A 22,947-nucleotide genomic window follows, 5' to 3' on the forward strand; every position below is an offset into this window, starting at 1 on the left:
TTCCCAGGACTCTTGTGCATTGATGTACAGACACCTTTCCTGGTTTTAGGAGGTTCCTGACAAGCTCGGATAACTCCTTGGCTTTTTCCTCCGGGAGAAAAACCTTTTTCTGAACCGTGTCCAGAATCATCCCTAGGAACAGCAGCCGAGTTGTCGGCATTAACTGGGATTTTGGAATATTCAGAATCCACCCGTGCTGTTTTAGCACTTCTTGAGACAGTGCTAATCCCATCTCTAGCTGTTCTCTGGACCTTGCCCTTATTAGGAGATCGTCCAAGTATGGGATAATTAATATGCCTTTTCTTCGAAGAAGAATCATCATCTCGGCCATTACCTTTGTAAAGATCCGAGGTGCCGTGGACAATCCGAACGGCAGCGTCTGAAACTGATAGTGACAGTTTTGTACAACGAACCTGAGGTACCCCTGGTGTGAGGGGTAAATTGGAACGTGGAGATACGCATCCTTGATGTCCAAGGATACCATAAAGTCCCCCTCTTCCAGGTTCGCTATCACTGCTCTGAGTGACTCCATCGTGAACTTGAACTTCTTTATGTACAGGTTCAAGGACTTCAGATTTAGAATAGGCCTTACCGAGCCATCCGGCTTCGGTACCACAAAAAGAGTGGAATAATACCCCTTCCCTTGTTGTAGAAGAGGTACCTTGACTATCACCTGCTGAGAGTACAGCTTGTGAATGGCTTCCAAAACCGTCTCCCTTTCGGAGGGGGACGTTGGTAAAGCAGACTTCAGGAAACGGCGAGGTGGATCTGTCTCTAATTCCAACCTGTACCCTTGAGATATTATCTGCAGGATCCAGGGATCTACCTGCGAGTGAGCCCACTGCGCGCTGTAATTTTTGAGACGACCGCCCACCGTCCCCGAGTCCGCTTGAGAAGCCCCAGCGTCATGCTGAGGCTTTTGTAGAAGCCGGGGAGGGCTTCTGTTCCTGGGAAGGAGCTGCGTGTTGCTGTCTCTTCCCTCGACCTCTGCCTCGTGGCAGATATGAATAGCCCTTTGCTCTCTTATTTTTAAAGGAACGAAAGGGCTGCGGTTGAAAAGTCGGTGCCTTTTTCTGTTGGGGAGTGACTTGAGGTAGAAAGGTGGATTTCCCGGCTGTAGCCGTGGCCACCAAATCTGATAGACCGACTCCAAATAACTCCTCCCCTTTATACGGCAAAACTTCCATATGCCGTTTTGAATCCGCATCGCCTGTCCACTGTCGCGTCCATAAAGCTCTTCTGGCCGAAATGGACATAGCACTTACCCGTGATGCCAGTGTGCAGATATCCCTCTGTGCATCACGCATATAAAGAAATGCATCCTTTATTTGTTCTAACGACAGTAAAATATTGTCCCTGTCCAGGGTATCAATATTTTCAATCAGGGACTCTGACCAAACTACCCCAGCACTGCACATCCAGGCAGTCGCTACAGCTGGTCGTAGTATAACACCTGCATGTGTGTATATACTTTTTTGGATATTTTCCATCCTCCTATCTGATGGATCTTTAAGTGCGGCCGTCTCAGGAGAGGGTAACGCCACTTGTTTAGATAAGCGTGTTAGCGCCTTGTCCACCCTAGGAGGTGTTTCCCAGCGCTCCCTAACCTCTGGCGGGAAAGGGTATAATGCCAATAATTTCTTTGAAATTATCAGCTTTTTATCAGGGGCAACCCACGCTTCATTACACACGTCATTTAATTCTTCTGATTCAGGAAAAACTATAGGTAGTTTTTTCACACCCCACATAATACCCTGTTTAGTGGTACCTGTAGTATCAGCTAAATGTAACGCCTCCTTCATTGCCAAAATCATATAACGTGTGGCCCTACTGGAAAATACGGTTGATTCGTCACCGTCACCACTGGAGTCAGTGCCTGTGTCTGGGTCTGTGTCGACCGACTGAGGCAAAGGGCGTTTCACAGCCCCTGACGGTGTTTGAGTCGCCTGGACAGGCACTAATTGATTGTCCGGCCGCCTCATGTCGTCAAACGACTGCTTTAGCGTGTTGACACTATCCCGTAGTTCCATAAATAAAGGCATCCATTCTGGTGTCGACTCCCTAGGGGGTGACATCCTCATATTTGGCAATTGCTCCGCCTCCACACCAATATCGTCCTCATACATGTCGACACACACGTACCGACACACAGCAGACACACAGGGAATGCTCCTAACGAAGACAGGACCCACTAGCCCTTTGGGGAGACAGAGGGAGAGTTTGCCAGCACACACCAAAAGCGCTATATATATATCAGGGATAGCCTTATAATAAGTGCTCCCTTATAGCTGCTTTGTTATATCAAAATATCGCCATAAATTTGCCCCCCCCTCTCTGTTTTACCCTGTTTCTGTAGTGCAGTGCAGGGGAGAGACTTGGGAGCCGTCCTGACCAGCGGAGCTGTGAGAGGAAATGGCGCCGTGTGCTGAGGAGATAGGCCCCGCCCCTTTTCTGGCGGGCTCGTCTCCCGCTATTTAGAGAAATCAGGCAGGGGTTAAATATCTCCATATAGCCTCTAGGGGCTATATGTGAGGTATTTTTAGCCTTTATATAGGTTACATTTGCCTCCCAGGGCGCCCCCCCCCAGCGCCCTGCACCCTCAGTGACCGCGTGTGAAGTGTGCTGAGAGGAAAATGGCGCACAGCTGCAGTGCTGTGCGCTACCTTTAGAAGACTGCAGGAGTCTTCAGCCGCCGATTCTGGACCTCTTCTGACTTCAGCATCTGCAAGGGGGCCGGCGGCGCGGCTCCGGTGACCATCCAGGCTGTACCTGTGATCGTCCCTCTGGAGCTTGATGTCCAGTAGCCAAGAAGCCAATCCATCCTGCACGCAGGTGAGTTGACTCCTTCTCCCCTCAGTCCCTCGCTGCAGTGATCCTGTTGCCAGCAGGAATCACTGTAAAATAAAAAACCTAGCTAAACTTTTTCTAAGCAGCTCTTTAGGAGAGCCACCTAGATTGCACCCTTCTCGGCCGGGCACAAAAATCTAACTGGAGTCTGGAGGAGGGTCATAGGGGGAGGAGCCAGTGCACACCACCTGATCTGGAAAAGCTTTACTTTTTGTGCCCTGTCTCCTGCGGAGCCGCTATTCCCATGGTCCTTTCAGGAACCCCAGCATCCACTAGGACGACAGAGAAAGGTAAGTATGTATGTATGTGTGTATGTATGTAATAAAATTATACTTTCACGGTGTGTGTGTCTTGTCTTTTTTTGGGTATTTTTTTAGTAGTAGTACTACAGGTACCAGCGGGCCCGTTTTTCCGTCGCATGCTGGTACTTGTGGTTCTCCAAGTACCAGCATGCGGGGGAGGCTTGCTGGGCCTTGTAGTACTGCTACTAAAAACAATATCTTTTCTTTTACAACAAAGGCTATCAGCCTCCCCATCCGCAGCCCATTGGATGGGGGGGGACAGCCTCGGGCTTCACCCCTGGCCCTTGGGTGGCTGGGGGGGGGGACCCCTTGATTGAAGGGGTCCCCACTCCCCCAGGGTACCCCGGCCAGGAGTGACTAGTTGGATTTTTGATGCCACGGCCGCAGGGCACTATATAAAAGTGACCCCCGGCTGTGGCATTATCTGTCCAGCTAGTGGAGCCCGGTGCTGGTTTTAAAAATACGGGGGACCCCTACTCTTTTTGTCCCCCGTATTTTTGGGACCAGGACCAGGCGCAGAGCCCGATGCTGGTTGCTTAAATATGGGGGAACCCCTGTCATTTTTTTCCCCATATTTCGGCAACCAGGATCGGCTCAAAGAGCCTGAGGCTGGTTATGCTTAGGAGGGGGGACCCCACGCAATTTTTTTTTTTAATTTTACAGTGTTTAATTAAAAAAAAAAAAAAATAGAACCCCAGCACGGATCACACAGATCCGGCCGAGATTAATTGTAAAAAAGTCGGCAGTGTTTTGCTAATCACTGCCGTAAAAAACACAAAAAAAACACGAATGACATCGACATCGGAAGAAAAGAAAAACCCGAATACGACAGCTTAGTAAATCCATCGTAACAAATTCAAAAAGTTGCAGTTTTACACTTTCGATGTCATTCGTGATTGAACTTTGACCTGAAACGGGAAAATACGAATCTTAGTAAATTTACCCCTGTGTGTCTGTAACCGTGTAATAATTAATAGATCACTTACGTGACTTTTTTAGCCTTAAAATGAAATGTCTTACTGTTAAATAGCCCTGACTGTGTGGCTAATGCAACGGCCATGCCTTTCTTATCCCAGCGTACAAATGCAAGGACTGAGATGCCCACTTTGAGCTTCCTCACCCCTTGGTGCTCAGAACAGCTTAGGTGCGATTTCCTTGTCTGAGTGCGGCCTCCAGATTGAGCGATGAAGCGTTTCTGTACACAAACATCCAATACCATGGGCTCTTCAGCGTTTTTGCAGAGGTCTGCGATCAGATAGCCGCCGCCCATAGAGAGTAAAAACCCGCCCTGTGCAAGTGTGCGAATGCATGTGTAGCCCGTGCGAAAAGCTCGCCAGACAGCGGACAGCTGCTAATCCGTTCGTAACTCGCTCACCACTGAATGATTTTTCCAGTCTGTGCAGTGTGTGCGTAGCCCAGGACTTACTCCTCCAGGGCGGTAGAATCAGGCTGATCGGGGCCGGAGCTGACATAACATTCCCGCCCTCAATACGCTTGGGGACGCCTGCGTTTTTCCTGACACTCTTAGAAAACGGCCAGTTACCACCCACAAACGCCCGCTTCCTGTCAATCACCTTGTGTACGCCCAGCGATCCAAAAACATTTGCAGGATTCTTTTGCAGTTTGGCCTCGCGCGTGCGCAATATGATGCATGCGCAGTCTATCGATAATCGTGCTTCTCATTAGCTACCGCCCAGCAAGGCCTGATCCATTGGTGATACATTTCAGACACCGTGAGTCTGGGGCAGTACAGCGACTTGTGCGCTAACACTCGGGACACAGGCGCAATGTGACTCGTGCACAGCAGAAAAACATTGCTCCACTGCGTCCGGCCCGTTATATTATTCATAAATCCATAAGGGTCCGGCAGCGCTCGTGTGTCACAAATCGCTTTACATTTAGATTTGGGAAGATCCACAACCACAATTCACAGTAAGTGCCCATATACTGATATGAGGTCACTGAAATGTGTATATATATATATATATATATATATATATATATATACACACACAGTATATACAGTATCTGACTTACCAATATCTGAGAGAGGACTAGCAGGCAAATACTGCCCCCGATGGTGAGAACGTTCCACAGAGCGGCCCAGCTGTACTGCGCGTTCCTCGCCACCTCCTGCGACTGATTCGCCCCGGCCGGCAGGTTCTGCTGTTCATCTGCCTCGTGCAGGGAACCCATGTCTGCTGGATAACTTCTGTCATGGAGAGACCTGTGAGGGAGAGAGGAGACTGCGGTCAGGACGCCGCTGCCAGTTTTCAGCCTCATTCCGTGACTCATCCCTCAGAGCTGTCATATCTGGCTCAACTGGATTTTTATCACAAGCTGCGGAGACCAAATACACTTTACTGCGTCCCGTCCCCGAGCGCCACTAAATGACGGCAGATATTCACCACTAATGATTTTAACTGTTAACTGCCCCCGCCGGGGCAGAAATGTCTGCGGTCCAGATGTATTAAACCGGTGAGAGAGATAAAGTGGAGGAGTTGCCCCTAGCAACCACATTAGCTTCCAGCTGTCATTCATCTAGCATAGTCTATACAATTACAGTGAGGAGCTGGTTGGTTTCCAAGGGCAACGTCTCCACTTCATCTCTTTCCAAGGTTTGATGCATTCCCCCCACATGTCTTGTGTCGTGGACAATGGAGATCTGGTGCTTAAAATTTAGCCAGATATGTGAAACAATATGAAACCACATCTGTGGGTAGCCCGTCATTCACTAAAGTGTAGATTTATTGAGTGGGCAGTCCTACTGGGTGGTGGGATGTCTGGCTGGTAACGCCATCTATGTACACAAGCGTGGCCAAGTATGAAAGACATACACCCAGATTGTTTAGGGCACCAGCAGGGCAGCCATATCGGGGGGACTGCGGGGACTGGGGTCCCAGGCCCATATAGAGAGAGGGCCCACCCCTGGCTCTTTTCGACAATACCTGGAGAGCCGCACAGGCTGCACAACAACAACAACGGGCTGATGCGAATGGAGAACTTAAAACAAGATTTCCTGGGGTGGAGCAGTCAGTGTGGCGTTTTTTTTTTTTCTGGTAGGGGGGCCCTGTCTATTTTGTCAGACCTGGGCCGGCCACAATGAAGCACAGTAGCAGCACGCAGCAGAGGAAGAGGAGGGCATTATAAGGGCATGCACCGGGCCTGGTGACGCACAGTGGCAGCACGCAGCAGAGGAAGAGGAGGGCATTATAAGGGCATGTGCCGGCCTGGTGACTCACAGTAGCAGCACGCAGCAGAGGAAGAGGAGGGCATTATAAGGGCATGCAGCGGGCCTAGTGACGCACAGTAGCAGCACGCAGCAGAGGAAGAGGAGGGCATTATAAGGGCATGCACCGGGCCTGGTGACGCACAGTAGCAGCACGCAGCAAAGGAAGAGGAAGGCATTATAAGGGCATGCACCGGGCCTAGTGACGCACAGTAGCAGCACGCAGCAGAGGAAGAGGAGGGCATTATAAGGGCATGCACGGGCCTAGTGACGCACAGTAGCAGCACGCAGAGGAGGAAGAGGAGGGCATTATAAGGGCATGCACCGGTCCTAGTGACGCACAGTAGCAGCACGCAGAGGAGGAAGAGGAGGGCATTATAAGGGCATGCACCGGGCCTAGTGACGCACAGTAGCAGCACGCAGAGGAGGAAGAGGAGGACATTATAAGGTCATGCACCGGGCCTGGTGACGCACAGTAGTAGCACGCAGAGGAGGAAGAGGAGGGCATTATAAGGGCATGCACCGGGCCTAGTGACGCACAGTAGCAGCATGCAGCAGAGGAAGAGGAGGGCATTATAAGGGCATGCACCGGGCCTAGTGACGCACAGTAGCAGCACGCAGAGGAGGAAGAGGAGGGCATTATAAGGGCATGCACCGGGCCTAGTGACGCACAGTAGCAGCACGCAGAGGAGGAAGAGGAGGACAATATAAGGGCATGCACCGGGCCTAGTGACGCACAGTAGCAGCACGCAGCAGAGGAAGGGGAGGGCATTATAAGGACATACACTGGGCCTAGTGACGCACAGTAGCAGTACACAGCAGAGGAAGAGGAGGGCATTATAAGGGCATGCACCAGACCTAGTGACGCACAGTAGCAGCACGCAGAGGAGGAAGAGGAGGGCATTATAAGGGCATGCACCGGGCTTAGTGACGCACAGTAGCAGCACGCAGCAGAGGAAGAGGAGGACATTATAAGGGCATGCACCGGGCCTAGTGACGCATAGTAGCAGCACGCAGCAGAGGAAGAGGAGGGCATTATAAGGGCATGCACCAGGCCTGGTGACGCATAGTAGCAGCACGCAGCAGAGGAAGAGGAGGACATTATAAGGGCATGCACCGGGCCTAGTGACGCATAGTAGCAGCACGCAGCAGAGGAAGAGGAGGACATTATAAGGGCATGCACCGGGCCTAGTGACGCACAGTAGCAGCACGCAGCAGAGGAAGGGGAGGGCATTATAAGGACATACACTGGGCCTAGTGACGCACAGTAGCAGTACACAGCAGAGGAAGAGGAGGGCATTATAAGGGCATGCACCAGACCTAGTGACGCACAGTAGCAGCACGCAGAGGAGGAAGAGGAGGGCATTATAAGGGCATGCACCGGGCTTAGTGACGCACAGTAGCAGCACGCAGCAGAGGAAGAGGAGGACATTATAAGGGCATGCACCGGGCCTAGTGACGCATAGTAGCAGCACGCAGCAAAGGAAGAGGAGGGCATTATAAGGGCATGCACCGGGCTTAGTGATGCACAGTAGCAGCACGCAGCAGAGGAAGAGGAGGGCATTATAAGGGCATGCACCGGGCCTAGTGACGCACAGTAGCAGCACGCAGAGGAGGAAGAGGAGGACATTATAAGGGCATGCACCGGGCCTAGTGACGCACAGTAGCAGCACGCAGCAGAGGAAGGGGAGGGCATTATAAGGACATACACTGGGCCTAGTGACGCACAGTAGCAGTACGCAGCAGAGGAAGAGGAGGGCATTATAAGGGCATGCACCAGACCTAGTGACGCACAGTAGCAGCACGCAGAGGAGGAAGAGGAGGGCATTATAAGGGCATGCACCGGGCCTAGTGACGCACAGTAGCAGCACGCAGAGGAGGAAGAGGAGGACATTATAAGGGCATGCACCGGGCCTAGTGACGCATAGTAGCAGCACGCAGCAGAGGAAGAGGAGGGCATTATAAGGGCATGCACCAGACCTAGTGACGCACAGTAGCAGCACGCAGAGGAGGAAGAGGAGGGCATTATAAGGGCATGCACCGGGCCTAGTGACGCATAGTAGCAGCACGCAGCAGAGGAAGAGGAGGGCATTATAAGGGCATGCACCGGGCCTAGTGACGCACAGTAGCAACACGCAGAGGAGGAAGAGGAGGACATAATAAGGGCATGCACCGGGCCTAGTGACGCATAGTAGCAGCACGCAGCAGAGGAAGAGGAGGGCATTATAAGGGCATGCACTGGGCCTAGTGACGCACAGTAGCAGCACGCAGAGGAGGAAGAGGAGGGCATTATAAGGACATGCACTGGGCCTGGTGACGCACAGTAGCAGCACGCAGCAGAGGAAGAGGAGGGCATTATAAGGTCATGCACCAGACCTAGTGACGCACAGTAGCAGTACGCAGCAGAGGAAGAGGAGGGCATTATAAGGACATGCACCGGGCCTGGTGACGCACAGTAGCAGCACGCAGCAGAGGAAGAGGAGGGCATTATAAGGGCATGCACCGGGCCTAGTGACGCACAGTAGCAGCACGCAGAGGAGGAAGAGGAGGGCATTATAAGGGCATGCACCGGGCCTGGTGACGCACAGTAGCAGCACGCAGCAGAGGAAGAGGAGGGCATTATAAGGGCATGCACCGGGCCTAGTGACGCACAGTAGCAGCATGCAGCAGAGGAAGAGGAGGGCATTATAAGGGTATGCACCGGTCCTGGTGACGCACAGTAGCAGCACGCAGCAGAGGAAGAGGAGGGCATTATAAGGGCATGCACTGGGCCTGGTGACGCACAGTAGCAGCACGCAGCAGAGGAAGAGGAGGACATTATAAGGGCATGCGCCGGCCTGGTGACGCACAGTAGCAGTACGCAGCAGAGGAAGAGGAGGGCATTATAAGGGCATGCACCGGGCCTGGTGACGCACAGTAGCAGCACGCAGAGGAGGAAGAGGAGGGCATTATAAGGGCATGCACCGGACCTAGTGATGCACAGTAGCAGCACGCAGCAGAGGAAGAGGAGGGCATTATAAGGGCATGCACCGGGCCTAGTGACGCACAGTAGCAGCACGCAGCAGAGGAAGAGGAGGGCATTATAAGGGCATGCACCGGGCCTAGTGACGCACAGTAGCAGCACGCAGCAGAGGAAGAGGAGGGCATTATAAGGACATGCACCGGGCCTGGTGACGCACAGTAGCAGCACGCAGCAGAGGAAGAGGAGGGCATTATAAGGGCATGCACCGGGCCTGGTGACGCACAGTAGCAGCACGCAGAGGAGGAAGAGGAGGGCATTATAAGGGCATGCACCGGGCCTAGTGACGCACAGTAGCAGCACGCAGCAGGGGAAGAGGAGGGCATTATAAGGGCATGCAACGGGCCTGGTGACGCACAGTAGCAGCACGCAGCAGAGGAAGAGGAGGACATTATAAGGGCATGCACCGGGCCTGGTGACGCACAGTAGCAGCAAGCAGCAGAGGAAGAGGAGGGCATTATAAGGGCATGCGCCGGCCTGGTGACGCACAGTAGCAGCACGCAGCAGAGGAAGAGGAGGGCATTATAAGGACATGCTCTGGGCCTAGTGACGCACAGTAGCAGCACGCAGCAGAGGAAGAGGAGGGCATTATAAGGGCATACACCGGGCCTGGTGATGCACAGTAGCAGCACGCAGCAGAGGAAGAGGAGGGCATTATAAGGACATGCACTGGGCCTAGTGACGCACAGTAGCAGCACGCAGCAGAGGAAGAGGAGGACATTATAAGGGCATGCACCGGGCCTGGTGACGCACAGTAGCAGCACGCAGCAGAGGAAGAGGAGGGCATAATAAGGGCATGCGCCGGCCTGGTGACGCACAGTAGCAGCACGCAGCAGAGGAAGAGGAGGGCATTATAAGGGCATGCACCGGGCCTAATGACGCACAGTAGCAGCACGCAGCAGAGGAAGAGGAGGACATTATAAGGGCATGCACCGGGCCTGGTGACGCACAGTAGCAGCACGCAGAGGAGGAAGAGGAGGGCATTATAAGGGCATGCACCGGGCCTGGTGACGCACAGTAGCAGCATGCAGAGGAGGAAGAGGAGGGCATTATAAGGGCATGCACCGGGCCTAGTGACGTACAGTAGCAGTACGCAGCAGAGGAAGAGGAGGGCATTATAAGGACATGCACCGGGCCTGGTGACGCACAGTAGCAGCACGCAGCAGAGGAAGAGGAGGGCATTATAAGGGCATGCACCGGGCCTGGTGATGCACAGTAGCAGCACGCAGCAGAGGAAGAGGAGGGCATTATAAGGGCATGCACCGGGCCTGGTGACGCACCGTAGCAGCACGCAGCAGAGGAAGAGGAGGGCATTATAAGGGCATGCACCGGGCCTGGTGACGCACAGTAGCAGCACGCAGCAGAGGAAGAGGAGGGCATTATAAGAGCATGCACCGGGCCTAGTGACGTACAGTAGCAGCACGCAGCAGAGGAAGAGGAGGGCATTATAAGGGCATGCACCGGGCCTGGTGACGCACAGTAGCAGCACGCAGCAGAGGAAGAGGAGGGCATTATAAGGGCATGCACCGGGCCTGGTGACGCACCGTAGCAGCACGCAGCAGAAGAAGAGGAGGGCATTATAAGGGCATGCACCGGGCCTGGTGACGCACAGTAGCAGCATGCAGCAGAGGAAGAGGAGGGCATTATAAGGGCATGCACCGGGCCTGGTGACGCACAGTAGCAGCACGCAGCAGAGGAAGAGGAGGGCATTATAAGGGCATGCACCGGGCCTGGTGACGCACCGTAGCAGCACGCAGCAGAGGAAGAGGAGGGCATTATAAGGGCATGCGCCGGCCTGGTGACGCACAGTAGCAGCACGCAGCAGAGGAAGAGGAGGGCATTATAAGGGCATGCACCGGGCCTTGTGACGCACAGTAGAAGCACGCAGCTGAGGAAGAGGAGGGCATTATAAGGGTATGCACCGGGCCTAGTGACGCAGAGTAGCAGCACGCAGCAGAGGAAGAGGAGGGCATTATAAGGGCATGCACTGGGCCTAGTGACGCAGAGTAGCAGCACGCAGCAGAGGAAGAGGAGGGCATTATAAGGGCATGCGCCGGCCTGGTGACGCACAGTAGCAGCACGCAGCAGAGGAAGAGGAGGGCATTATAAGGGCATGCACCGGGCCTGGTGACGCACAGTAGAAGCACGCAGCTGAGGAAGAGGAGGGCATTATAAGGGCATGCACCGGGCCTGGTGACGCACAGTAGCAGCACGCAGCAGAGGAAGAGGAGGGCATTATAAGGGCATGCACCGGGCCTGGTGACGCACAGTAGCAGCACGCAGCAGAGGAAGAGGAGGGCATTATAAGGGCATGCACCGGGCCTGGTGACGCACAGTAGCAGCACGCAGCAGAGGAAGAGGAGGGCATTATAAGGGTATGCACCGGGCCTGGTGACGTACAGCAGCAGCATGCAGCAGAGGAAGAGGAGGGCATTATAAGGGCATGCACCGGGCCTGGTGACGCACAGTAGCAGCATGCAGCAGAGGAAGAGGAGGGCATTATAAGGGCATGCACCGGGCCTGGTGACGCACAGTAGCAGCATGCAGCAGAGGAAGAGGAGGGCATTATAAGGGCATGCACCGGGCCTGGTGACGAACAGTAGCAGCACGCAGCAGAGGAAGAGGTAGGCATTATAAGGGCATGCACCGGGCCTGGTGACGCACAGTAGCAGCACACAGCAGAGGAAGAGGTGGGCATTATTAGGGCATGCACCGGGCCTGGTGACGCACAGTAGCAGCACGCAGCAGAGGAAGAGGTGGGCACTATAAGGGCATGCACCGGGCCTGGTGACGCACAGTAGCAGCACACAGCAGAGGAAGAGGAGGGTATTATAAGGGCATGCACCGGGCCTGGTGACGCACAGTAGCAGCACGCAGCAGAGGAAGAGGTAGGCATTATAAGGGCATGCACCGGGCCTGGTGACGCACAGTAGCAGCACACAGCAGAGGAAGAGGTGGGCATTATTAGGGCATGCACCGGGCCTGGTGACGCACAGTAGCAGCACGCAGCAGAGGAAGAGGAGGGCATTATTAGAGCATACACTTGGCCTGGTGAAGCACAGTAGCAGCACGCAGCAGAGGAAGAGGAGGGCATTATAAGAGCATGCACCGGGCCTGGTGACGCACAGTAGCAGTACGCAGCAGAGGAAGAGGAGGGCATTATAAGGGCATGCACCGGGCCTGGTGACGTACAGTAGCAGCACGCAGCAGAGAAAGAGGTGGGCATTATAAGGGCATGCACCAAGCCTGGTAATGTACAGCAGCAGCACGCAGCAGAGAAAGTGGTGGGCATTATAAGGGCATACACCGCGCCCGGTGACGCACAGTAGCAGCACGCAGCAGAGGAAGAGGAGGGCATTATAAGGGCATGCACCGGGCCTGGTGACGCACAGTAGCAGCACACAGCAAAGGAAGAGGAGGGCATAATAAGGGCATGTACCGGGCCTGGTGACGCACAGTAGCAGCACGCAGCAGAGGAAGAGGAGGACATTATAAGGGCATGCACCGGCCCTGGTGACGCACAGTAGCAGTACGCAGCAGAGGAAGAGGAGGGCATTATAAGGGCATGCACCGGGCCTGGTGACGCACAGTAGCAGCACGCAGCAGAGGAAGAGGAGGGCATTATAAGGGCATGCACCGGGCCTAGTGACGCACAGTAGCAGCACGCAGCAGAGGAAGAGGAGGACATTATAAGGGCATGCACCGGGCCTGGTGACGCACAGTAGCAGCACGCAGCAGAGGAAGAGGAGGGCATTATAAGGGCATGTGCCGGGCCTAGTGACGCACAGTAGCAGCACGCAGCAGAGGAAGAGGAGGGCATTATAAGGACATGCACCGGGCCTGGTGACGCACAGTAGCAGCACGCAGCAGAGGAAGAGGAGGGCATTATAAGGGCATGCACCGGGCCTAGTGACGCAGAGTAGCAGCACGCAGCAGAGGAAGAGGAGGGCATTATAAGGGCATGCACCGGGCCTGGTGACGCACAGTAGCAGCACGCAGAGGAGGAAGAGGAGGACATTATAAGAGCATGCACCGGGCCTAGTGACGCAGAGTAGCAGCACGCAGCAGAGGAAGATGAGGGCATTATAAGGGCATGCGCCGGCCTGGTGACGCACAGTAGCAGCACGCAGCAGAGGAAGAGGAGGACATTATAAGGGCATGCGCCGGCCTGGTGACGCACAGTAGCAGCACGCAGCAGAGGAAGAGGAGGGCATTATAAGGGCATGCGCCGGCCTGGTGACGCACAGTAGCAGCACGCAGCAGAGGAAGAGGAGGGCATTATAAGGGCATGCACCGGGCCTGGTGACGCACAGTAGCAGCACGCAGCAGAGGAAGAGGAGGGCATTATAAGGGCATGCACCGGGCCTGGTGACGCACAGTAGCAGCACGCAGCAGAGGAAGAGGAGGGCATTATAAGGGCATGCACCGGGCCTAGTGATGCAGAGTAGCAGCACGCAGCAGAGGAAGAGGAGGGCATTATAAGGGCATGCGCCGGCCTGGTGACGCACAGTAGCAGCACGCAGCAGAGGAAGAGGAGGGCATTATAAGGGCATGCACCGGGCCTGGTGACGCACAGTAGAAGCACGCAGCAGAGGAAGAGGAGGGCATTATAAGGGAATGCACCGGGCCTAGTGACGCAGAGTAGCAGCACGCAGCAGAGGAAGAGGAGGGCATTATAAGGGCATGCACCGGGCCTAGTGACGCAGAGTAGCAGCACGCAGCAGAGGAAGAGGAGGGCATTATAAGGGCATGCGCCGGCCTGGTGACGCACAGTAGCAGCACGCAGCAGAGGAAGAGGAGGGCATTATAAGGGCATGCACCGGGCCTGGTGACGCACAGTAGAAGCACGCAGCTGAGGAAGAGGAGGGCATTATAAGGGCATGCACCGGGCCTGGTGACGCACAGTAGCAGCACGCAGCAGAGGAAGAGGAGGGCATTATAAGGGCATGCACCGGGCCTGGTGACGCACAGTAGCAGCACGCAGCAGAGGAAGAGGAGGGCATTATAAGGGTATGCACCGGGCCTGGTGACGTACAGCAGCAGCATGCAGCAGAGGAAGAGGAGGGCATTATAAGGGCATGCACCGGGCCTGGTGACGCACAGTAGCAGCACGCAGCAGAGGAAGAGGAGGGCATTATAAGGGCATGCACCGGGCCTGGTGACGCACAGTAGCAGCATGCAGCAGAGGAAGAGGAGGGCATTATAAGGGCATGCACCGGGCCTGGTGACGCACAGTAGCAGCACGCAGCAGAGGAAGAGGTAGGCATTATAAGGGCATGCACCGGGCCTGGTGACGCACAGTAGCAGCACACAGCAGAGGAAGAGGTGGGCATTATTAGGGCATGCACGGGGCCTGGTGACGCACAGTAGCAGCACGCAGCAGAGGAAGAGGTGGGCATTATAAGGGCATGCACCGGGCCTGGTGACGCACAGTAGCAGCACACAGCAGAGGAAGAGGAGGGCATTATAAGGGCATGCACCGGGCCTGGTGACGCACAGTAGCAGCACGCAGCAGAGGAAGAGGAGGGCATTATAAGGGCATACACCGGGCTTGGTGACGCACAGTAGCAGTATGCAGCAGAGGAAGAGGAGGGCATTATAAGGGCATGCACCAAGCCTGGAGACGCACAGTAGCAGCACGCAGCAGAGGAAGAGGAGGGCATTATAAGGGCATACACTGGGCCTGGTGAAGCACAGTAGCAGCACGCAGCAGAGGAAGAGGAGGGCATTATAAGAGCATGCACCGGGCCTGGTGACGCACAGTAGCAGTACGCAGCAGAGGAAGAGGAGGGCATTATAAGGGCATGCACCGGGCCTGGTGACGTACAGTAGCAGCACGCAGCAGAGAAAGAGGTGGGCATTATAAGGGCATGCACCAAGCCTGGTAACGTACAGCAGCAGCACGCAGCAGAGAAAGAGGTGGGCATTATAAGGGCATACACCGCGCCCGGTGACGCACAGTAGCAGCACGCAGCAGAGGAAGAGGAGGGCATTATAAGGGCATGCACCGGGCCTGGTGACGCACAGTAGCAGCACACAGCAGAGGAAGAGGAGGGCATAATAAGGGCATGCACCGGGCCTGGTGACGCACAGTAGCAGCACGCAGCAGAGGAAGAGGAGGACATTATAAGGGCATGCACCGGCCCTGGTGACGCACAGTAGCAGTACGCAGCAGAGGAAGAGGAGGGCATTATAAGGGCATGCACCGGGCCTGGTGACGCACAGTAGCAGCACGCAGCAGAGGAAGAGGAGGGCATTATAAGGTCATGCACCGGGCCTGGTGACGCACAGTAGCAGCACGCAGCAGAGGAAGAGGAGGACATTATAAGGGCATGCACCGGGCCTGGTGACGCACAGTAGCAGCACGCAGCAGAGGAAGAGGAGGGCATTATAAGGGCATGCACCTGGCCTGGTGACACACAGTAGCAGCATGAAGAAGAGGAAGACGAGGACATTATAAGGGCATGCACCGGGCCTGGTGACGCACAGTAGCAGCATGAAGAAGAGGAAGACGAGGACATTATAAGGGCATGCACCGGGCCTGGTGACGCACAGTAGCAGCATGCAGCAGAGGAAGAGGAGGGCATTATAAGTGCATGCACCGGGCCTGGTGACGCACAGTAGCAGCACGCAGCAGAGGAAGAGGAGGGCATTATAAGGACATGCACAGAGCCTGGTGACGCACAGTAGCAGCATGCAGCAGAGGAAGAGGAGGGCATTATAAGGGCATGCACCGGGCCTGGTGACGCACAGTAGCAGCACGCAGCAGAGGAAGAGGAGGGCATTATCAGGGCATGCACCGGGCCTAGTGACGCACAGTAGCAGCATGCAGCAGAGGAAGGGGAGGGCATTATAAGGGCATGCACCGGGCCTGGTGACGCACAGTAGCAGCACGCAGCAGAGGAAGAGGAGGGCATTATAAGGGCATGCACTGGACCTGGTGACGCACAGTAGCAGCACGCAGCAGAGGAAGAGGAGGACATTATAAGGACATGCACCGGGCCTGGTGACGCACAGTAGCAGCACGCAGTAGAGGAAGAGGAGAGCATTATAAGGGCATGCACCGGGCCTGGTGACGCACAGTAGCAGCACGCAGCAGAGGAAGAGGAGGGCATTATAAGGGCATGCACCGGGCCTGGTGACGCACAGTAGCAGCACACAGCAGAGGAAGAGGAGGGCATTATAAGGACATGCACCGGGCCTAGTGACGCACAGTAGCAGCACACAGCAGAGGAAGAGGAGGGCATTATAAGGGCATACACCGGGCCTGGTGACGCACAGTAGCAGCACGCAGCAGAGGAAGAGGAGGGACTTATAAGGGCATGCACCGGGCCTGGTGACGCACAGTAGCAGCACGCAGCAGAGGAAGAGGAGGGCATTATAAGGGCATGCATCGGGCCTGGTGACGCACAGTAGCAGCACGCAGCAGAGGAAGAGGAGGACATTATAAGGGCATGCACCGGGCCTGGTGACGCACAGTAGCAGCACGCAGCAGAGGAAGAGGAGGGCATTATAAGGGCATACACCGGGCCTGGTGACGCACAGTAGCAGCAGCATGCAGAGGAAGAGGAGGGCATTATAAGGGCATGCATCGGGCCTGGTGACGCACAGTAGCAGCACGCTGCAGAGGAAGAGGAGGACATTATAAGGGCATGCACCGGGCCTGGTGACGCACAGTAGCAGCATGCAGCAGAGGAAGAGGAGGGCATTATAAGGGCATGCACCGGGCCTGGTGATGTACAGCAGCAGCACACAGCAGAGGAAGAGGAGGGCATTATAAGGGCATGCACCGGCAGGGCCGTAACTACGTGTGTGCCAAGTGGGCTTGGCACACAGCGCAGTTGCCCTGAGGGCGCAACGGCCAGCGGCATGTAATGAGTCAAATTGACTCATTACATGCCGCCTCTGCTGTGTGCGCCGTGCTGGAGGGAGTACAGACCAGCGCCGGGCAGCGTTCAAGGAGGAGGAGGGAGGGGGAGCAGGGATCCGCAGCAGCGCTATTTGATTGGTAGTAAGCGCTGCTGCAGCATCCCCCTCTCCTTCTGTATTGGCTGCCCGGCGCTGCTATGGATGCTGGGATGCGGTTCCTTCATCCCAGCATCCACAGCAGCGCCTGGCAACCAATACGGAAGGAGAGAGGGATGCTGCAGCGGCGCTTACTACCAATCAAATAGCGCTGCTGCGGCTCCAATCCCCCTCCCTCCTCCTCCTTCTCACCTCACTGCCTGCACCGAGAGGGAGATGCCAGCACGAGGAGCCTGTCAGCGGGGAGAAGGTAAGTATATCCCTCTCTCTCTCTCTCTCTTTTTCTCTCTCTCTCTCAGGGGGACACCGTCTGCCGCAATGTGTAAAAAGGGGGACTGGCTGCCGCAATGTGTAAAAAGGGTGCCTGGCTGCCGCAATGTGTAAAATGGGGTACTGGCTGCCGCAATGTGTAAAAAGGGGGACTGGCTGCCGTAATGTGTAAAAAGGGGTCCTGGCTGCCGCAATGTGTAAAAAGGGGGACTGGCTGCCGTAATGTGTAAAAAGGGGGACTGGCTGCCGCAATGTGTAAAAAGGGGGACTGGCTGCCGCAATGTGTAAAGAGGGGGACTGGCTGCTGCAATGTGTAAAGAGGGGGACTGGCTGCCGCAATGTGTAAAGAGGGGGACTGGCTGCCGCAATGTGTAAAAAGGGGGACTGGCTGCCGCAATGTGTAAAAAGGGAGACTGGCTGCCGCAATGTGTAAAAAGGGGTCCTGGCTGCCGCAATGTGTAAAAAGGGGGACTGGCTGCCGCAATGTGTAAAGAGGGGGCCTGGCTGCCGCAATGTGTAAAAAGGGGGACTGGCTGCCGCAATGTGTAAAAAGGGGGACTGTCTGCTGTAATGTGTAAAAAGGGGGACGCTGTCTGCTGTAATGTATAAAAGGGGCTCTACCTGGTGTAGTGGCGCTACTGTGCAGCGTAATTTGAATAATGTAGACTACTGTGCACCGTAGTATGAAGTGCTATTATTTTGTGGCCACGCCCCTTCCCAGTGAAGCCACGCCCCTATAAATTTTTTGCGCGCTTTGGGCGCGCACTGCCCCAATCTTACATGGGGGGGGGGCGCCACTGTCGTTTCTTGCACACAGCGCTAAAATGCCTAGTTACAGCACTGTGCACCGGGCCTAGTGACGCACAGTAGCAACATGCAAGAGAGGAAGAGGAGGGCATTATAAGGGCATGCACCGGGCCTGGTGACGCACAGTAGCAGCATGCAGCAGAGGAAGGGGAGGGCATTATTAGGGCATGCACCGGGCCTGGTGACGCACAGTAGCAGCACGCAGCAGAGGAAGAGGAGGGCATTATAAGGGCATGCACCGGGCCTGGTGACGCAGAGTAGCAGCACGCAGCAGAGGAAGAGGAGGGCATTATAAGGGCATGCACCGGGCCTGGTGACGCAGAGTAGCAGCACGCAGCAGAGGAAGAGGAGGGCATTATAAGGGCATGCACCGGGCCTGGTGACGCACAGTAGCAGCATGCAGCAAAGGAAGGGGAGGGCATTATTAGGGCATGCACCGGGCCTGGTGACGCACAGTAGCAGCACGCAGCAGAGGAAGAGGAGGGCATTATAAGGGCATGCACCGGGCCTGGTGACGCACAGTAGCAGCACGCAGTAAAGGAAGAGGAGGGCATTATAAGGGCATGCACCGGGCCTGGTGACGCACAGTAGCAACACGCAGCAGAGGAAGAGGAGGGCATTATAAGGGCATGCACCGGGCCTGGTGACGCACAGTAGCAACACGCAGCAGAGGAAGAGGAGGGCATTATAAGGGCATGCACCGGGCCTGGTGACGCACAGTAGCAGCACGCAGCAGAGGAAGAGGAGGGCATTATAAGGGCATGCACCGGGCCTGGTGACGCACAGTAGCAACACGCAGCAGAGGAAGAGGAGGGCATTATAAGGGCATGCACCGGGCCTGGTGACGCACAGTAGCAACACGCAGCAGAGGAAGAGGAGGGCATTATAAGGGCATGCACCGGGCCTGGTGACGCACAGTAGCAGCACGCAGCAGAGGAAGAGGAGGGCATTATAAGGGCATGCACCGGGCCTGGTGACGCACAGTAGCAGCACGCAGCAGAGGAAGAAGAGGGCATTATAAGGACATGCACCGGGCCTAGTGACGCACAGTAGCAACACGCAGCAGAGGAAGAGGAGGGCATTATAAGGACATGCACCGGGCCTAGTGACGCACAGTAGCAACACGCAGCAGAGGAAGAGGAGGGCATTATAAGGACATGCACCGGGCCTGGTGACGCACAGTAGCAGCACGCAGCAGAGGAAGAGGAGGGCATTATAAGGGCATGCACCGGGCCTAGTGACGCACAGTAGCAGCACACAGCAGAGGAAGAGGAGGACATTATAAGGTCATGCACCGGGCCTGGTGACGCACAGTAGCAGCACGCAGCAGAGGAAGAGGAGGGCATTATAAGGGCATGTGCCGGGCCTAGTGACGCACAGTAGCAGCACGCAGCAGAGGAAGAGGAGGGCATTATAAGGACATGCACCGGGCCTGGTGACGCACAGTAGCAGCACGCAGCAGAGGAAGAGGAGGGCATTATAAGGGCATGCACCGGGCCTGGTGACGCAGAGTAGCAGCACGCAGCAGAGGAAGAGGAGGGCATTATAAGGGCATGCACCGGGCCTAGTGACACACAGTAGAAGCACGCAGCAGAGGAAGAGGAGGGCATTATAAGGGCATGCACCGGGCCTAGTGACGTACAGTAGAAGCACGCAGCAGAGGAAGAGGAGGGCATAATAAGGACATGCACCGGGCCTGGTGACGCACAGTAGCAGCACGCAGCAGAGGAAGAGGAGGGCATTATCAGGGCATGCACCGGGCCTAGTGACGCAGAGTAGCAGCACGCAGCAGAGGAAGAGGAGGGCATTATAAGGGCATGCACCGGGCCTGGTGACGCACAGTAGCAGCACGCAGAGGAGGAAGAGGAGGACATTATAAGAGCATGCACCGGGCCTAGTGACGTAGAGTAGCAGCACGCAGCAGAGGAAGAGGAGGGCATTATAAGGGCATGCGCCGGCCTGGTGACGCACAGTAGCAGCACGCAGCAGAGGAAGAGGAGGACATTATAAGGGCATGCGTCGGCCTGGTGACGCACAGTAGCAGCACGCAGCAGAGGAAGAGGAGGGCATTATAAGGGCATGCGCCGGCCTGGTGACGCACAGTAGCAGCACGCAGCAGAGGAAGAGGAGGGCATTATAAGGGCATGCACAGGGCCTGGTGACGCACAGTAGAAGCACGCAGCTGAGGAAGAGGAGGGCATTATAAGGGTATGCATCGGGCCTGGTGACGCACAGTAGCAGCACGCAGCAGAGGAAGAGGAGGGCATTATAAGGGCATGCACCGGGCCTGGTGACGCACAGTAGCAGCACACAGCAGAGGAAGAGGAGGGCATTATAAGGGCATGCACCGGGCCTGGTGACGCACAGTAGCAGCACGCAGCAGAGGAAGAGGAGGGCATTATAAGGGTATGCACCGGGCCTGGTGACGTACAGCAGCAGCATGCAGCAGAGGAAGAGGTGGGCATTATTAGGGCATGCACCGGGCCTGGTGACGCACAGTAGCAGCACGCAGCAGAGGAAGAGGAGGGCATTATAAGGGCATGCACCAAGCCTGGTGACGCACAGTAGCAGCACACAGCAGAGGAAGAGGAGGGCATAATAAGGGCATGCACCGGGCCTGGTGATGCACAGTAGCAGAACGCAGCAGAGGAAGAGGAGGACATTATAAGGGCATGCACCGGCCCTGGTGACGCACAGTAGCAGTACGCAGCAGAGGAAGAGGAGGGCATTATAAGGGCATGCACCGGGCCTGGTGACGCACAGTAGCAGCACGCAGCAGAGGAAGAGGAGGGCATTATAAGGTCATGCACCGGGCCTGGTGACGCACAGTAGCAGCACGCAGCAGAGGAAGAGGAGGACATTATAAGGGCATGCACCGGGCCTGGTGACGCACAGTAGCAGCACGCAGCAGAGGAAGAGGAGGGCATTATAAGGGCATGCACCTGGCCTGGTGACACACAGTAGCAGCATGAAGAAGAGGAAGACGAGGACATTATAAGGGCATGCACCGGGCCTGGTGACGCACAGTAGCAGCATGAAGAAGAGGAAGACGAGGACATTATAAGGGCATACACCGGGCCTGGTGACGCACAGTAGCAGCACGCAGCAGAGGTAGAGTAGGACATTGTAAGGACATGCACAGAGCCTGGTGACGCACAGTAGCAGCATGCAGCAGAGGAAGAGGAGGGCATTATAAGGGTATGCACCGGGCCTGGTGACGCACAGTAGCAGCACGCAGCAGAGGTAGAGTAGGACATTGTAAGGACATGCACAGAGCCTGGTGACGCACAGTAGCAGCATGCAGCAGAGGAAGAGGAGGGCATTATAAGGGCATGCACCGGGCCTGGTGACGCACAGTAGCAGCACGCAGCAGAGGAAGAGGAGGGCATTATAAGGGCATGCACCGGGCCTAGTGACGCACAGTAGCAGCATACAGCAGAGGAAGAGGAGGGCATTATAAGGGCATGCACTGGGCCTGGTGACGCACAGTAGCAGCACGCAGCAGAGGAAGAGGAGGACATTATAAGGACATGCACCGGGCCTGGTGACGCACAGTAGCAGCACGCAGCAGAGGAAGAGGAGAGCATTATAAGGGCATGCACCGGGCCTGGTGACGCACAGTAGCAGCACGCAGCAGAGGAAGAGGAGGGCATTATAAGGGCATGCACCGGGCCTGGTGACGCACAGTAGCAGCACACAGCAGAGGAAGAGGAGGGCATTATAAGGGCATACACCGGGCCTGGTGACGCACAGTAGCAGCACGCAGCAGAGGAAGAGGAGGGACTTATAAGGGCATGCACCGGGCCTGGTGACACACAGTAGCAGCACGCAGCAGAGGAAGAGGAGGGCATTATAAGGGCATGCATCGGGCCTGGTGACGCACAGTAGCAGCACGCAGCAGAGGAAGAGGAGGACATTATAAGGGCATGCACCGGGCCTGGTGACGCACAGTAGCAGCACGCAGCAGAGGAAGAGGAGGGCATTATAAGGGCATACACCGGGCCTGGTGACGCACAGCAGCAGCATGCAGAGGAAGAGGAGGGCATTATAAGGGCATGCACCGGGCCTGGTGACGCACAGTAGCAGCACGTAGAAGAGGAAGACGAGGGCATTATAAGGACATACACCGGGCCTGGTGACGCACAGTAGCAGCACGCAGCAGAGGAAGAGGAGGGCATTATAAGGGCATGCACCGGGCCTGGTGACGCACAGTAGCAGCACGCAGCAGAGGAAGAGGAGGGCATTATAAGGGCATGCACCGGGCCTGGTGACGCACAGTAGCAGCACGCAGCAGAGGAAGAGGAGGGCATTATAAGGGCATGCACCGGGCCTGGTGACACACAGTAGCAGCACGGAGCAGAGGGAGAGGAGGGCATTATAAGGGTATGCACCGGGCCTGGAGACGCACAGTAGCAACACGCAGCAGAGGAAGAGGAGGGCATTATAAG

The 22,947-nt window shown here is 55.9% G+C and overlaps 1 protein-coding gene across 2 annotated transcripts in view; it reads right to left on the bottom strand.

Moving 5' to 3' along the window:
• Window positions 1-22,947, bottom strand: part of PTPN5 (protein tyrosine phosphatase non-receptor type 5) — a 214,417-nt gene that overhangs the window by 57,451 nt on the left and 134,019 nt on the right. For both annotated transcript variants that reach the window (XM_063946358.1, XM_063946357.1), the window contains one exon: window positions 5,187-5,376. In XM_063946358.1, coding sequence (XP_063802428.1) covers window positions 5,187-5,345 — 159 coding nt within the window. In that variant the 5' untranslated portion in view covers window positions 5,346-5,376. The remainder of the gene's footprint in view (window positions 1-5,186; window positions 5,377-22,947) is intronic.

The sequence above is a fragment of the Pseudophryne corroboree genome, chromosome 11 (assembly GCF_028390025.1).
Source record: "Pseudophryne corroboree isolate aPseCor3 chromosome 11, aPseCor3.hap2, whole genome shotgun sequence".
In the NCBI taxonomy this organism is placed as follows: Eukaryota; Metazoa; Chordata; class Amphibia; order Anura; family Myobatrachidae; genus Pseudophryne; species Pseudophryne corroboree.